Raw genomic sequence first — 15,045 nt, 5'->3', positions numbered from 1 at the left:
GGGCACCATATTAGGACAAGGCGAGGCGGAGGAGCCCTTCGATCCTTCCGGTTCTGCGCCCCCATCCTTTCTCCGGGCCCCTCCTACCTGCAGCCTTTGGGGTTCGACGGGACTAACTGCCCGGCAGAGAACCCGGCCGCCGAGCCCCGCCCCCCGGCGCCGGGCTGTTCCCTAGGGTCCGTGCGAGGCATACCCTCTCCACCCCACCTACAGCGGGCTCGCTTGCTGCCCGCAAACCTCCGTCCTCCGAAAGACACAGGGTCTGGCCCTCGCGTCTTCCCGCCCCCGCGTCAACTGCAGGGGCCCCGCACATAGCCAGTTCCGGGGCGGTTGCTCGCACCGACCGGAACTCCCCGCCCCCTCCCGTGGCCGCGGGGCCGTGGGAGGCAGCAAGGAGGAGGTAGAGGGGGCGGAGGCCGCGGTAGGGTGTTCTTAGGGGACTGGGACCCTAAAGGCGGGACATTGGGGCGATCCATGGGTGGGGCCATCCATTAACCAGCCCCCCTTTTTCTGTGCCAGGCACTGAACTGAGCTCTTGACGGGCATCATCTCTTAATCCTCAGAACATCCCAGGGAGGTAGGTACTATTGTTACCCCATTTTACAGATTCAGACTTCTTATGGGGAAACAGACTCAGGCTTCTTTTGCCCCCTTTTACGGATGGTAAAACCGAGGCTCAGGAGAGTTAATCAACATGTTCAGGGCTAAATAAATAGAGACTGGTCAAGCCTGGGCTTGAATCCAGATATATCTGGCTTACCAGCCCACATACTTTACTCTCCGGGGCAAAGAGAAGGGGCAGAGGTGGGGAAGGGTGAGACAAGGAGAGGCTGGGAGGCACAAAGAACATTAAGATAATAAGTATGGGATGCTTGGAACTCTGGGGCTTTGCAGAACTCAGGAAGAGTGGAACTAAAGGGAAGAGTGTCAGGAAGACAAGCGTAGTATATCATGGGGGTTAGGGGCACAGGCTCAAAACTGTCTGGATTCAAATTGCATATTGGTAAGCTTGGACATGAACCCACCCTTACAGAGTCTCAGTTTCCTCATCTGTAAAATGGAGATGAGCATGGTCCCTGCTCATGGGGTTGGGTGAGGAATTCAATGAGAAGTCAGTAATGTGTCTGCACCTCACTTGGCACACAGTAGGTGCTCTACGAATAGGAGCTGTGCCATCAACCTTGTCAGTAGGTTACTGAAGCCTGACTTTCTCCTGGATGGAAGGAGCCCTTGGGCTTTTCTTGTGCCACTTCCCCCCACCGCCCCATCAGTGGTCCTTTCCTCTCCAGCTCCACAGGGTCCCCTATCCTGGGCCATGAGTGAGCTGAAGGACTGCCCCTTGCAGTTCCACGACTTCAAGTCTGTGGACCACCTGAAGGTCTGTCCCCGCTACACCGCAGTGTTGGCCCGCTCTGAGGATGATGGCATCGGTATCGAGGAGCTGGACACTCTGCAGCTGGAGCTTGAGACCCTGCTTTCTTCTGCCAGCCGACGCTTGCGGGTGCTTGAGGCCGAAACCCAGGTGATACCCCACAGAGGGTACATCACCAGGGATGGACTGTGGCAAGTTATGGGTTAGCCTCATCTGCTGAGGCTTGGGCTACAGGAGCTTAGTGGGGAAGAGAGAGGCCCAAACTGGGCTTGCGTGACATGGAAAGTATGCAAGAATGTGCATGATCCTCATACACTGCGAGATTTCTAACTCACTAAGCAACTAGTGACCCTTACTCCCCACAATGTTCTGGGCCCTGTGCTAGTCACTAGAGAGAGGTAATTAGGACAATTCTGGCCTTTGGGGAGTTTGCCAACTAAAGGGAAGAGGAGGTCAGACAACTACCAGGAGAAGTGCTGTTATGGTTAGGAGTACTGGGGGAACTGGAATGGGGAGGCCTGGATTTGAATCCTGACCTAAGCGCTTGCTAGCGTTGCTATTGCCAATGCTAAATTCCAACGCTTGCAAAAGTTACCTCCTGCCTCTGAGGATTAGTTCTCCATCTGCCAAGTGGGCTAGATAATAGGACCTACCTCAGAGCTTTTGTGAGAATTAAAGACTTTTTGCAAAGGTTCAGCCCAACGTCTCATACTAAATAAGCATGGCAAACATTATTTACTGGTATGACTCTCATTATTTCTATTTATGGCATAAATATTCTCTGAGCCCTGGGTGCCAGGTGCTATGCCAGATCCTGGGGACCAGAGATGGTTAAGATGAACTTACTGGTCTCCAATAGCTTATAATCTTCTTGAAAAGACAAGGTACTCTGTTTATTCTAGTTATGACCAAACAACACGATTGGGCCTACAGTGGAGGTACGAAGTACCAGATACTCATAGAGGAAGAAGATGCCATTTTAACTGGACTTCAGAAGATGAATAAAATTAACTTGTGGTCCCTGGGAATCCACTGAAGCTTTTTGAGCAGGGCTGTGGCACAATCAGTTGTATTTTAGCATCTAAGAAGCTGGATAACTGATTCAGAAAAGGCTTCCCAGTTGTGGTGACATTTGAAGTAAAGGTTTGCTGGGAGGCATGCTTGCTTCCACCAGAAAGTTACCATCAGCGTATTTTCCTAGAGCTAATGTGCATTGAGATGTGATCTACTTGTTTGAACTGCCTCACGCTGTGTGACCAGCTTGGGTGCTACAGAGGTGAATCAATACAGACAGACAAGTGAATGGAATGATGAGAAATATATGAATAAAATCCTGTGAGATGGGCACAGAAAAGGAGCTGAGTTTTGCAGGATGAGTAGGCGTTTGCTAGATAAAAAGGGGAGGGGGAGAGACTTGGAGCCTTCTTGGGTTCTAGATCCTTATTTTTCACCGGGAGACAGAGTTGTCCTGTGTCTTCCCTTCTCCCCCTCAGTGACAGTCTCTGTGAATTTCAGATCCTCACCGACTGGCAGGATAAGAAAGGTGACCGACGATTCCTGAAGCTGGGTCGAGACCATGAGCTTGGTGCTCCCCCCAAACATGGGAAGCCCAAGAAGCAGAAACTGGAAGGGAAGGCGGGACATGGGCCGGGCCCTGGCCCTGGGCGACCCAAATCCAAAAACCTTCAGCCCAAGATCCAGGAATATGAATTCACTGATGACCCAATCGACGTGCCACGTATCCCCAAGAATGACGCCCCCAACAGGTTCTGGGCCAGGGGACATAAATGGGCCTTGGGATTCGGGTATTGGAGGCTGTGGAAGGCCCCGGGGCTTAGGCTGGTGGGGCAGGGGGCACCCCCTCAGGCTCTGCTTCTCTCTGCAGATTCTGGGCTTCGGTGGAGCCCTACTGTGCCGATATCACCAGTGAGGAGGTGCGCACGCTAGAGGAGCTACTGAAACCCCCAGAAGATGAGGCTGAACATTACAAGGTAGAGACCCCAGGCCTAGATAGACGTGATGGAGAACAAGAAGGCTCAGAGATGCCTCAGAATCAAAGATTGCAGTGCTGTACATCATCTTCCTGCCCTGCCCTGCCTAGCCTCCCGTCTGTTCCATTAACCCACCCAGACACCCAAGTTCTAACTCTCAGCTTCCTCCCTTCTACCCCATCCAAATGGTCACCACGTCCTAAGGCATCTTCTTCAGTGAGATCCTCCCTTTTTCTCTCATCGCCTTCCCCTCTGCTTTGGCTCAAGCCTTCATCAGCTTTTACCTTAACAGCCTCTTAACACTTTGTTCCCTCTAGAGCAGGGGTCCCCAACCCCGGGGCCGCGGACTGGTAGCGGGCCGCCGCCAGTTAGGAACCGGGCCGCACAGCAGGAGGTGAGCGGTGGGCGAGCGAAGCTTCATCTGCCGCTCCCCCGTTGCTAACGTTACCGCCTGAGCCACCCCCCGGCCCCCCACCCCGGTCCATGGAAAAACTGTCTTCCACGAAACCGGTCCTGGTGCCAAAAAGCTTGGGGACCGCTGCTCTAGGGGGATTCTCTTTTTTTTAATATATTTTTTTTATGATGAAAATAAAAAAGTTTCCATTAAAGAAAATGTAGAAAATACAGAAAAGTGCTGGTGGGGAATTCTCCCATAGGTCAGCTGTCATGATCGGATGTGCTCATGACATGGCCTCCCCTGGCTCCCATTACCTACAGAATCGAGTCCAAGCGTCTCAGCCCTTGGTGGCACAGCCCCAGTGCCCCTCTCCAGTTTCCTTGGCCACACTCCCTCTCCACTGCTGTATTTACCAGCCCTCCCAAGCACCTTGCCCTCACTCCAGGCCTACACAGGGTCCTTGCTGGTCTCTGGGCCTCTGCACATGCCCTTCTCCCCTTGGCAAACTAACACCCTTCGAGCCCCTGATCGCATGTTACCGCCACCAAAATGGCTTTGCAGATTCCCCAGCAGAAGGTTGGTCTGTCTTGTGTGCTGCCACAGCACCTTGACCTACCTCTGTCACTTCACTTGTCTGAATTTTTTAAAAATTTATCTGAAAAGGTAATCCATACAGGCAGTAACAAGTTCAAGCAATGCAAAAGATATTTTCCTCTCACTTCTGATCCTAGGATCTATAGTTCTCTGTAGAGATATCAGCTGTCAACAGAAAAGGTCCATGTACACGCACCATTCTGCACCTTACATCTTGGAAATTGTTCTGTATTGCCGTCTGTTTCAGTTCCGTAGGTACTTGGCTTCCTTACTAGACTGTGAGTGTAGAGATTTTATCTCCTTTATCTCTTCTCACCTGTACCAGGCTCAGGCCTTGGCCCTGGGCTAGGTACTTGGGAAGACAGGTAAATGAAGCAACGAGGGATGAACGAAGAGCCTGTTGGCAGTCCCAAGTGCGCAGAGAGCCCCTGACACCCCAGGCACAGCTGGCCTGTATTTACTGCTTTGGGACCGGATGGGGTGTCTCCCACAGATCCCGCCCCTGGGGAAGCACTACTCCCAGCGCTGGGCACAGGAGGACCTGCTGGAGGAGCAGAAGGACGGGGCCCGGGCAGCAGCCGTGGCTGACAAGAAGAAAGGCCTCATGGGGCCACTGACTGAACTGGACACGAAAGGTAGGCCCCTCACCTCCCTGCCCACCCCAGGCCAGGACTTGAGTTCCTAGTACTTCAGCACACTTGTCCACCCCTTCTCTGCCCGATTCAGATGTGGATGCCCTGCTGAAGAAGTCTGAGGCCCAGCACGAGCAGCCGGAAGACGGGTGCCCCTTTGGTGCCCTGACGCAGCGACTCCTGCAGGCCTTGGTGGAGGTGAGCACCCCAACCCAAAACAAGAACTGTGTTCACTCTGTTTCAGTGTTTAATTTTTATTGTTTATTGCAGTACATTATACATTTAGAAAGGTACATAGATCATAAATGTACAGCTTGATCAGTTTTCACAAATGAGCACACTTGTACAGGTACCCCCAGGACCACAAAAGAAGACATCATCAGTGTTCTCGAAGACTCTCTCACGCCCCTCCCAGTTTTTAACCTCCCCCCAAGGTAGCCACTACTCCACAGTTACTTTTGCTGAGCGTTGGCTAAAGGCCCCGTGCAAGGGGGCTTTCTACACATCCTCTCGTTAGAGGCAAAGACAGTGGTTAACCCCATGTTACACCCAACAAGGTCGAGGCTCAAAAAAGGGAACTGTTTGCTTGAGGTCACACAGCTAATACATAGAAGCAGGATTCAAACCCCAGGTTCAGGGTCCCTTTCTTTATGCCTGCTGGCTGCCCTTAGGCATATCTCTTCACCTCTTGAGCCTCAGTTTCCTGGCTGTCTCAAACACAATAGCGTCTTTCTCTCCCACGTCTTTCTGGGCACACGTTCCAGGTTGGCTGAGGTGGGGGTAGGGGGACATCTCCGTTCCACACCATCAGACGGGGACCCCACGTATGCTGGCTTTGCTGTCTTAAACATGCACTCTGCACAAGGTCACTCCAAGTGTGATTGCCACTCCAAGCCCACAGAAAAAGAGCAAGGAGGAGTGTGTGAAGGCCGTGGCCAGCTGTGGCTCTTATCTCTTCTAATCACTTTCCACTGGAGAGAGTTCATCAGATGACCACCCCTGACTGCAAGGGACGCTGGGAAGTGTGGTGTATCTGGGCAGCCATAAGCCCAGCTACTATGGAAGAAAGGCGAGAATGGCTTTTGGACAGCTGGCAGCCTCTGCCGCAGCACGCTTAGCGCAGCGCCTGGTGCATTGCAAACGGTTAACATACCTTAGCTCTTATTACCATTGTTGAGTGTTACCGTCACTCTTCTGTGCTCCCTTCTTTTGGTATCAGTACAAAAAAATTTTTAAAATGATCAAAGTTTTTTAGAGTCGGTTTGGGAAGACTTGCCACAGGGGGTGGGATAAGAAAAAGAAAAAGATACTTCTGGTATGTGAAGACTGTCCGTGTAGGTCAGAGGGGGGCAGGAAAATGGTAATACCACAGCTCTTTCTCCCTCCATCCATTTCTGTGCTCTTCTAGGAAAATATTATTTCCCCCATGGAGGACTCTCCTATCCCGGACATGTCTGGAAAAGAATCGGGGGCTGATGGGGCAAGCACCTCTCCCCGCAATCAGAACAAACCCTTCAGGTGAGTGACATCCTGTCCACACCTCACAGTCTGGCCTCTGCTTCTGTTGACTTTTGTCCATCCCAGCATGGCTGGTCTTCATTAATAGAGAGACTGAGGACATTTTGATAAAGACCAGCGGAAGTCAGATGTGCGTGCTAGGCCAGGATTTCCACATGCACAGGCTTAGTCCAGGGTTTTCGTCATGGCCCTGTTCTTACTATAAACAACCTAAACGTCCACCTGGAGGAGACTGGTTGGCTAAATTGTCATGACTCCATATGATGAAATAACTTGCAACCATTAATCGTATTAGAGAAATTTAGTTAACTGACACGCAAAGATGTAAACAAGAGAGCGATAAGTGGAAACTGTCAGTTGCAGCACAATACAGACAATATGATCCTATTTTTACTTAAGATATATTTAAATGTTGGTACGTGGGGGGGAAAGCTAAAATAATACATTAAAAAAGGGAATAATATGTAACAAAACCTGGAATACGTATTTTATATAAGAACATAAAATACATATTTTTATGTATATAACGTAACATATGGTAAGAAGATGGTAATATATATAATAGTAACAGATAACAAAATAGTGATTCTCTTTGGGTCGTTAGCATTGTAGGTTTTTCTGTATTTTATATTACATAGCATATCGATATCTCTTGCTTATGTTTACAACAAGACCAGAGGTGTCTCTCTCTGTATTTTTATGTGTAGATAGATAGAGAGGCGGTGCCCAGAGAGAAAGGAAGGTGTTCACTAACCTTGGGCACCTCAGAGCGGTCCCCCCTTCAGGCTGGCCCTTGAGCTGAGCACTGCCTTTCCCTGCAGTGTGCCGCATACCAAGTCCCTGGAGAGCCGCATCAAGGAGGAGCTGATCGCCCAGGGCCTGCTGGAATCTGAGGACCGCCCTGCAGAGGACTCGGAGGACGAAGTTCTGGCGGAGCTGCGCAAACGGCAGGCCGAGCTGAAAGCGCTCAGTGCCCACAACCGCACCAAGAAGCACGACCTGCTGAGGTGAGTGTGGACAGGATGCCGGGGCCAGGGGGTGGCCAGCGAGGCCTTGGCCATGCTGGTGACCTTCCGGGAGCTTTACGACAGGCTTTCGAAACCCGGCAGGGCCTCTAAATCACCCGGAGGGCTTTGAAAAAAATGTCAGTGCCGGGCACCACCCCACTAGTTTTGTCTCAAACAGATTCTCATTCCACAGACTAGAGCTCAGGCATCTGTGACTTGCTTATTCACTTCTAATTGTGGTAAAAACAAATAACACAAAATTTACCCTCTAAACCATTTTCAAGTGTACGGTTCAGTGGTGTTAACTATATTCGCATTGTTGCGTGGTTTATTTTTTAAGTCTTTCCATACTTATTTTCTTTTTCCTCCCGAGTTTTACTGTGAAAAATTTCACACACACAGAAAATCTGACGGAGTAGTACAGTAAACACCAGTATACTCTCCACCTCAGTTTATCAACTGTTAACATTTTCTTGAGCATCTGTGATTACTACCAGCCCCTCACCAGGAACTGACCAACGTTTTAGTGCGATGTCATTCATTCCCATCCCTCTTGCCCTGCACTGGTCACAACAAGGGTGCAGGTGGTATCTGTAAGGAGATCACGGTAGTGGCTACCCTTTTACTGGGGAGATAGAGAAGCAGCCAAACTAAGTCCCCTTGCTCCTCGTAGGCAGGTGCTGTGTCTCCGCCTCACAGAGCCCCAACAGAGCAGGGCACGCTCGTTCATTTGGCCACCTCTGCCTGTCTCTTAGACGTTGTGCTGGGTTAGGAAGAGAGGCAGGGTGAAGGGCTTGCAGTCACCACGTGAGTGGTTGGTAAAGATGTTTATCATTAGAAGGAGAAGAAGTTGCTGGCAGGCTGCTAGGGTATTTAAGGATGAGGGTATACTGAGTGCCTACCATGTGCCAGGGGCTTTATGTACACCTTCTTACTTAATCTCTGCTATAGCCCAGGGAGTAGATGGTAGTTTTCCCTGTTTACCAAATGAGGAAATAAAGGCCCAGTGAAATGAGTGCTCTGCTGAAGGTCACACAGCCAATAAACAGCTAAGCTGTGACTAGAGCCCAAGGCTGAATCCAGAGCCTCTTTCTAGTTCCCTTTCAAGGGCAAGAAGAGGAAAATACAGATCAAAGAGTACTGAGGTAGGGAGGGGGAGGGGAGAGAGAGAGAGAGAAGTGGGGATGTGCAGCTACAGAAGTAATGGGCAGTGAAGAAACTAGCTTGACTATCAGGAGGCCAGCGTGCAGCCCTCAGCCCTGCGTGGGCTGCAGGGCCTTAAGCAAGGCATCTCCTGCCCTGAGCAGCAGCTTCCCCTTCTGAAAAATTAACAGGTTGGACTAGATAGATCTCTGAGTGACCTTCCAGGTCCACCATGAATTGAATTCATAGGTCAGGTTCCATTCGGAGGGGTCAGTTTGGTATCTCACTCACCTCCTGTAGACCTCAGGCTGTCTGGACCCTTAGGTTGCTCTGGAATTTGGATGCTGAAGTAAGCAGGTCTTCTGCTGGCACCAGAACACCTTTTTTTTTTTTTTCTTTTTTTAAATTTATTTATTTCATCTATTTATTTTTGGCTGCATTGGGTCTTCGTTGCGGTGCACGGGCTTTCTCTAGTTGCAGAGAGCTGCGGCTACTCTTCATTGCCGTGCACAGGCTTCTCATTGCGGTGGCTTCTCTTGTTGCAGAGCACGGGCTCTAGAGCGCAAGCTCAGTAGTTGTGGCACACAGGCTCAGTAGTTTTGGCTCACGGGCTCTAGAGCGCAGGCTCAGTAGTTGTGGCGCACGGGCTTAGTTGCTCCGCGGCATGTGGAATCTTCCCGGACCAGGGCTCGAACCCGTGTCCCCTGCATTGGCAGGCGGATTCTTAACCACTGCGCCACCAGGGAAGCCCCCAGAACACCTTTTTTTTTGTTTGTTTGTTTTTAATTTTATTTATTTATTTATTTATTTATGGCTGTGTTGGGTCTTCGTTTCTACGCGAGGGCTTTCTCTAGTTGTGGCAAGTGGGGGCCACTCTTCATCGCGGTGCGCGGGCCTCTCATTATCGCGGCCTCTCTTGTTGCGGAGCACAGGCTCCAGACGCGCAGGCTCAGTAGTTGTGGCTCACGGGCGCAGTTGCTCCGCGGCATGTGGGATCTTCCCAGACCAGGGCTCGAACCCGTGTCCCCTGCATTGGCAGGCAGATTCTCAACCACTGCGCCACCAGGGAAGCCCCAGAACACCTTTTAAAGAAGATTGTTGGGAGCAAGCCTGCCTTGATTCACATCTCCTCCTCACTAGTTGTGGGATCTTGGGGCATTTCTTATCCTCCTTGAGCCTCAGTTTCCTCACTGGTAACATAGGAATAATAGTACCTACCTCACAAGGTTGTTAGGAGGATTAACTGAGCTGATATTTTTGAAGAGGTAGTACCTGGCACAGGGCACCATGTAAGCGTGGCTCAGTTACTTTGCTTTTTGGTATGAAACGGTCCACAGGAACGGCAGCCCTGGGTATTGGGGTGGGCTCAGTCTGGAAGAGGGAGGAGCCCTACTCTGGTGGGCTTCCCATGGCACCTGGCCGGCTGGTCCCCACAGGCTGGCAAAGGAGGAGGTGAGTCGGCAGGAGCTGAGGCAGCGGGTCCGCATGGCAGACAACGAGGTCATGGACGCCTTCCGCAAGATCATGGCTGCCCGGCAGAAGAAGCGGACGCCCACCAAGAAGGAGAAGGACCAGGCCTGGAAGACTCTGAAGGAGCGTGAGAGCATCCTAAAGCTGCTGGACGGGTAGCTCTCACCCCTGCCTCAGGCTGCCTCCCCCGGCTTGGGAGGGGCAGGCCCACTTCCTTCTTTGGGCTGCCAGAAGCCTCAGCCTGTGGCTGCCTGTCTAACGGCGACAGTCCCTAGAAGCTGTGACCCTTTCCTGAGGTCTTTTGGCCCAGCTCTGTACAGCCAGGACACGAGAGGCCCTGCTGGGCTGGCCTGGGGCCCAGTCTCTGCTTGGTCCCCCAAGATGGGGGGGACTTCATTTCTGGGTTGTCCTCGTCCCCCTCTTCACCATCTCCCACTCCCCTACCCCTTTCACCCTCAAGGACTTCTCCCTTGTGGTTTTGTAAAGTACAAACTTAAGAATAAAGTGACTGATGTGGGTTTTTTTTAAAAGCATCCAGAATCTTTGAATGTCTGTTACTGTGGGGTAGAAAGGAACTTGTGTGGGTGGCATAGTTTAGGAGGGCATGCTTGAGGGCTCTCAGCCTGCGGCCACTCGCCTTGGTCATTCATTCAGGGAGAACCTTCTGAAGATACTTGTGGCCGCAGGTAACAGAACATCCCAGCTCAAGGTGGTTTAACAACAAGGAAATGTGTTAGCTAGGGGTTTGGTGGTCCTGGGGCAGGGTGGCATCCAGGGTTGGCCAATCCAGCAACTCAACAAGGCCATCAAGGGTCCAGGTGTCTCCACACTCCCACGGTGTCAGCTTTTGCCTAAAGTAGGGTCCCCTCCAGCTGTGCAGTGGCAGCCAGTAGCAGCTGATGGAGGCCAAATGCTTCCTCATTTCTGTCCAGCACGAGAGAGGGCAGGAAGGCGCCAGCTGGCTTCCATGCCCACCCAAAAGAGCAAGAAGCCTTTCCCAGACACACTTGTGTTTCACCAGCCCAAACTAGGTCCTACATGCCCATTCTTGAAGCAGTCACTGGCAAGGGATGACTCTAATGGGTTTAAACTACTCTCCATGAAAATGGAGTCAGCTTCCCCACTAAGCCTAAGGCAGTGGGGAGACGAGGTGGAACACAACAAAGATCTGAAGAGGAAGGGGAAATGGATGCTGGATAGGCCACCAAGAGCGTCCCTTCCACAGCCCCAGTTAGGAAGCTAGGCCTGGGGTCACAGATGAATAAATACACTCTTGTCCCTGCCTCCAGTTGTTCCCAAACTATGGTGTCAGAGAGTCAGAGAAGAATTTGCAATTTACTGTGGGAAGGCTGAGGTCCACGTGGAGGAGGGGAGGGGAAGGTTCCCTGAGGAAGTGACCTATGAACTGAGCTGTAAAGAAGGATGGCCAGGACGGCCAACATTCTTGTATGCCCAGCACCTCTCCTATTGGAGAACTGTCCCTTCCCCGTTCCATGTAGCTCTGTGGGGCTGTCAAACTCGTGGACACACGACCCTAGCTTGGCCAATCTCAGTCCACCATCCCTCTAGCCACAATGATTGATCCAAAGAGTGGGCATGTGACCCAAGCTGGGCCATCAGAGGCCTTCCATAAGAATGCTCTATGGATGCGGAAAGAAAGGAGGATTTCTCTTCTTTTATATGAAAAACCATAAAATATAAGCTTGAACCACCCAGTAACCCATTTTCCTGCCACATGGAAGAGTCTGCCTGAGAATAAAGCCAATACAGAGAAGCAGAGCCAGGAGATGGAGAAGACAGAGCACTCATGATGTAGCTGGAGCCCTGGATCCTCCATTGGAGTTCAGTTATATCCACCCACAAATGCTTCTTTTGGCTTAAGCTAGTTTACTTTGCAGCTGTCATTTGTCAACTGAAGAAGACCTAATAAAAGCGGATTTTGGCAAAAAGAAGGGTGGAGTAGGGTCCTGCGAGAAAGGACAGCGTGAGGATCTGCCTCCTGCTACGTGGCAGGGGGGGAGGCGTGGGGGTCGGGTGGCGCGGCTGCAGATTATCGGTGACCCACTGACCCTAGCCTGTGTACAGCCTTCTCAGAAAAAAACACCCACACTTAATTTCTAAAATTAAGTGCTCAGTAAATTCAGTCCTTTGCAAGGCACTGTTAAACTCGTTAAGCTACTGAATCTTCTCAACTATCCCTCATGGTAGGTACTAATAACATCCCATTCACAGATGAGGAAGCTAAGTCAGGAGTTTACATGTGTTGCTTGCTCAAACAATTGATTAGTGGTTGAGCCAGATTTCAAGCTCAGTTCATCTGACTTGCGCACAGAGCCTCTTTATTACACAACACAGCAGGGCCCCACTTCCTTAGAGTCTGTGAATGGTACTTCCAGGCTCAGGCAGTGCACAACCTGTGCAGCCATACATGGCAGCCCTGCCTACAGACCCCCTGTTCTTAATTCACTACTCATTTCCATGTCCATTAGACCAGACCATAAGTATGGTAGGCGTTGTTAGTAGAGTGTTCCAGGAACAGAGACAGATTTGTGGAGGAGGTAGGATGGCAGCTGAGGTCCCATAATTAGGTAGAATTGTGAAAGAGGAAGGTAGATATTATAAATAGAAGGAAAAACCCTAGAAGAGTGACTGGGCCTGATTCATTAGGGAAAAAACTTAACTTTCTCATCAGTTGTGAGAATTCTAGTTATTCTAGTTATTCTCTATTGTACACCTACTATCTGCCTAGTACTGTGCTGGGCCCTTTACTCCCATGTCTTATTTGATGCTCGCCACACATCTGCAAGGTGAGTAGTAACATCCCTACCCTGCAGAGTAGGACATCAAGGCTCAAAAAGGTTCACTGCCTTCTGAGGCTACACAGCCTTGGTGCAGGAACAGTTACCACCATGATAGCACCACCCCTGACAGCGTTGACAACCACAGCAGGACAGGGAGTCCCTTCTTATGGACATACCCATGTCCGCTGGAGCCAAAGAAGGCTTCCTTTATGGGGTTTGGAGAAAGCTGGGTTCCCTGTGATGAGGGGGAGATTAGTTCCAGCACCTCAAGGTTCCAATTTTATTTGTTTATTATTTTATTTTTTGGCCGCACCCCACGGCTTGCAGGATCTTAGTTCCCTAACCAGGGATTGAACCTGGCCCCAGCAGTGAAAGTGTGGAGTCCTAACCACTGGACCTCCAGGGAATTCCCTAGGCTCCAATTTTAATTTGAAACAATACTGACACCTTATCACCAGTTTGGTGAAAAAGTCTTCTGTGTCTTGGCCCTGAAAATCATCCACCAGCATCGTTTACCTGAGTCCCAAATGCCTTACAATTGACTTTCAGAAACACCAGGGTGAGTGAGAACAGGATTGGGTAGAGGTTAAGCCCTGGCATAGGGAACATGACCCAGCATGGGTCCCCAGGCCAGTTCTGGGGAAGTGACTGGTGGATGCTGGGTCCCAGGTGACTTCTGCTAGGAAGGAAGCAATGGGAGACTTCCCTGGTGGCGCAGTGGTTAAGAATCTGCCTGCCAATGCAGGGGACACGGGTTCGAGCCCTGGTCCAGGAAGATCCCACATGCCGCAGGAGCAACTAAGCCCATGTGCCGCAACCACTGAAGCCTGCGTGCCTAGAGCCCACGCTCCTCAACAAGAGAAGCCACCGCAATGAGAAGCCCGAGCACCGATAGATAGATAGATAGATAGATAGATAAATGAATGAATGAATGAATAAAAAAGAAAGAGGGGTTCCCTGGTGGCCTAGTGGTTAGGATTCTGGGCTTTCACTGCCGTGGCCTTGGTTCAATCCCTGGTGGGGGAACTGAGATCCTGCAGGCCATGGGGCACAACCAAAAAAAAAAGAAAAAGGAAGGAAGCAATGGCTGGAACTTTGTGGAAAAATGGTCAGAGGGTAAATTCGTTTCCTGATCTGTGACTGAGGACTCAAAGGAGAGAACCAAGCACAAATGGACCATAACTCACTTGTTCGTGTATTAACTCACTCATTTCTTCTCTTCACTCACCTCATTGATTTATTCACTCCATCTACCTGCCTCCTTTTCCTCATTCATTCTTTGGTTTCCTTACTCAGTGACCCTGTTGCCATGGCTAAGAGCTGTGTAGGTGACTAAGGCTTCAGAGATGGGGAGGCAGCTGGGCAGACAACCAACACACAAGGCAGTAAAAGCAATAACAGAAGAATGTGCAAAATGTGTAGGGACCTGGGACAGAGAATGGTTTAACAACAGCTTAGAGGGTCAGGAAAGCCTTCGGGGAGGATGTGGAAAGGAGGCTGCCGATCAGAAGATACTCCAGACAAAAGGAACAGCAAGGCACAAAGGTGCGAACAGCTTGCCTGCTTAGAGAGAGGTGAGAACTTCAGTGTGACTGGAGCCCTGGCTGTGTGGAGGGGGAGGGAAGGATGAGAGATGAGGTGGAAAGTAGGTTGAGACCAGGCTGGAATAGCCTTTGCATGGCAGGTTAAGGAGCACTGGTTTTATTCTTGACGTCAAGGGTCCTCAAAGTGTGCTTCCTGAACCAGCAACATCAGCATCACCTGAGAACTTAATAAAGATGCAAATTCTCAGGGGCCAGACCTACCCAGTCAGTAGGGCTACAGGTGGGGCCCAGCTGTCTCTGTTTTAGCATGCCCTCCAGCTGATTCCTAATGCATTGTACAGTTTGGGCATCACTTTCCTAGGTAGTATGGAGCAAGGGTTGGTTTGTGACCAGGGCAGTGCCATAATAACACTCTGAAATGGAAACTACTCTGATAGCAGCATGGAAGCTGTACTGAATAGAGGGGGTGAGGGTGAAACTGGGGTAGACGGGAGTGCAATCATGTGCAAAGAAATACATCTGAGGGACTTCCCTGGTGGCACAGTGGTTAAGAATCCAGCTGCCAATGCAGGGGAC

At 50.7% G+C, this 15,045-nt stretch overlaps 1 protein-coding gene across 5 annotated transcripts; it reads left to right on the top strand.

The window, feature by feature from the left end:
- Positions 1-28: 28 nt before the first annotated feature.
- Positions 29-10,657, top strand: TADA3 (transcriptional adaptor 3). 5 transcript variants are annotated; one of them, XM_059940335.1, is made up of 10 exons: positions 29-50; positions 520-577; positions 1,290-1,522; positions 2,888-3,138; positions 3,258-3,363; positions 4,848-4,989; positions 5,081-5,184; positions 6,395-6,504; positions 7,326-7,511; positions 10,091-10,657. In XM_059940335.1, the coding sequence occupies exons 3-10, from the start codon at positions 1,316-1,318 to the stop codon at positions 10,281-10,283; spliced, it is 1,299 nt and encodes a 432-aa protein (XP_059796318.1). In that variant the 5' UTR covers positions 29-50; positions 520-577; positions 1,290-1,315; the 3' UTR covers positions 10,284-10,657. The 5 variants fall into 5 exon arrangements, with proteins under 5 accessions (XP_059796318.1, XP_059796315.1, XP_059796317.1 ...); XM_059940332.1 differs by lacking the exon at positions 29-50 and adding an exon at positions 57-176; XM_059940334.1 differs by lacking the exon at positions 29-50 and adding an exon at positions 57-260.
- Positions 10,658-15,045: the final 4,388 nt, after the last annotated feature.

This window comes from Balaenoptera ricei, chromosome 11, assembly GCF_028023285.1.
Source record: "Balaenoptera ricei isolate mBalRic1 chromosome 11, mBalRic1.hap2, whole genome shotgun sequence".
Taxonomy (NCBI): Eukaryota; Metazoa; Chordata; class Mammalia; order Artiodactyla; family Balaenopteridae; genus Balaenoptera; species Balaenoptera ricei.
The sequence above is the reverse complement of the archived record's forward strand: the minus strand, read 5'-3'. Positions and strand labels throughout refer to the sequence as shown.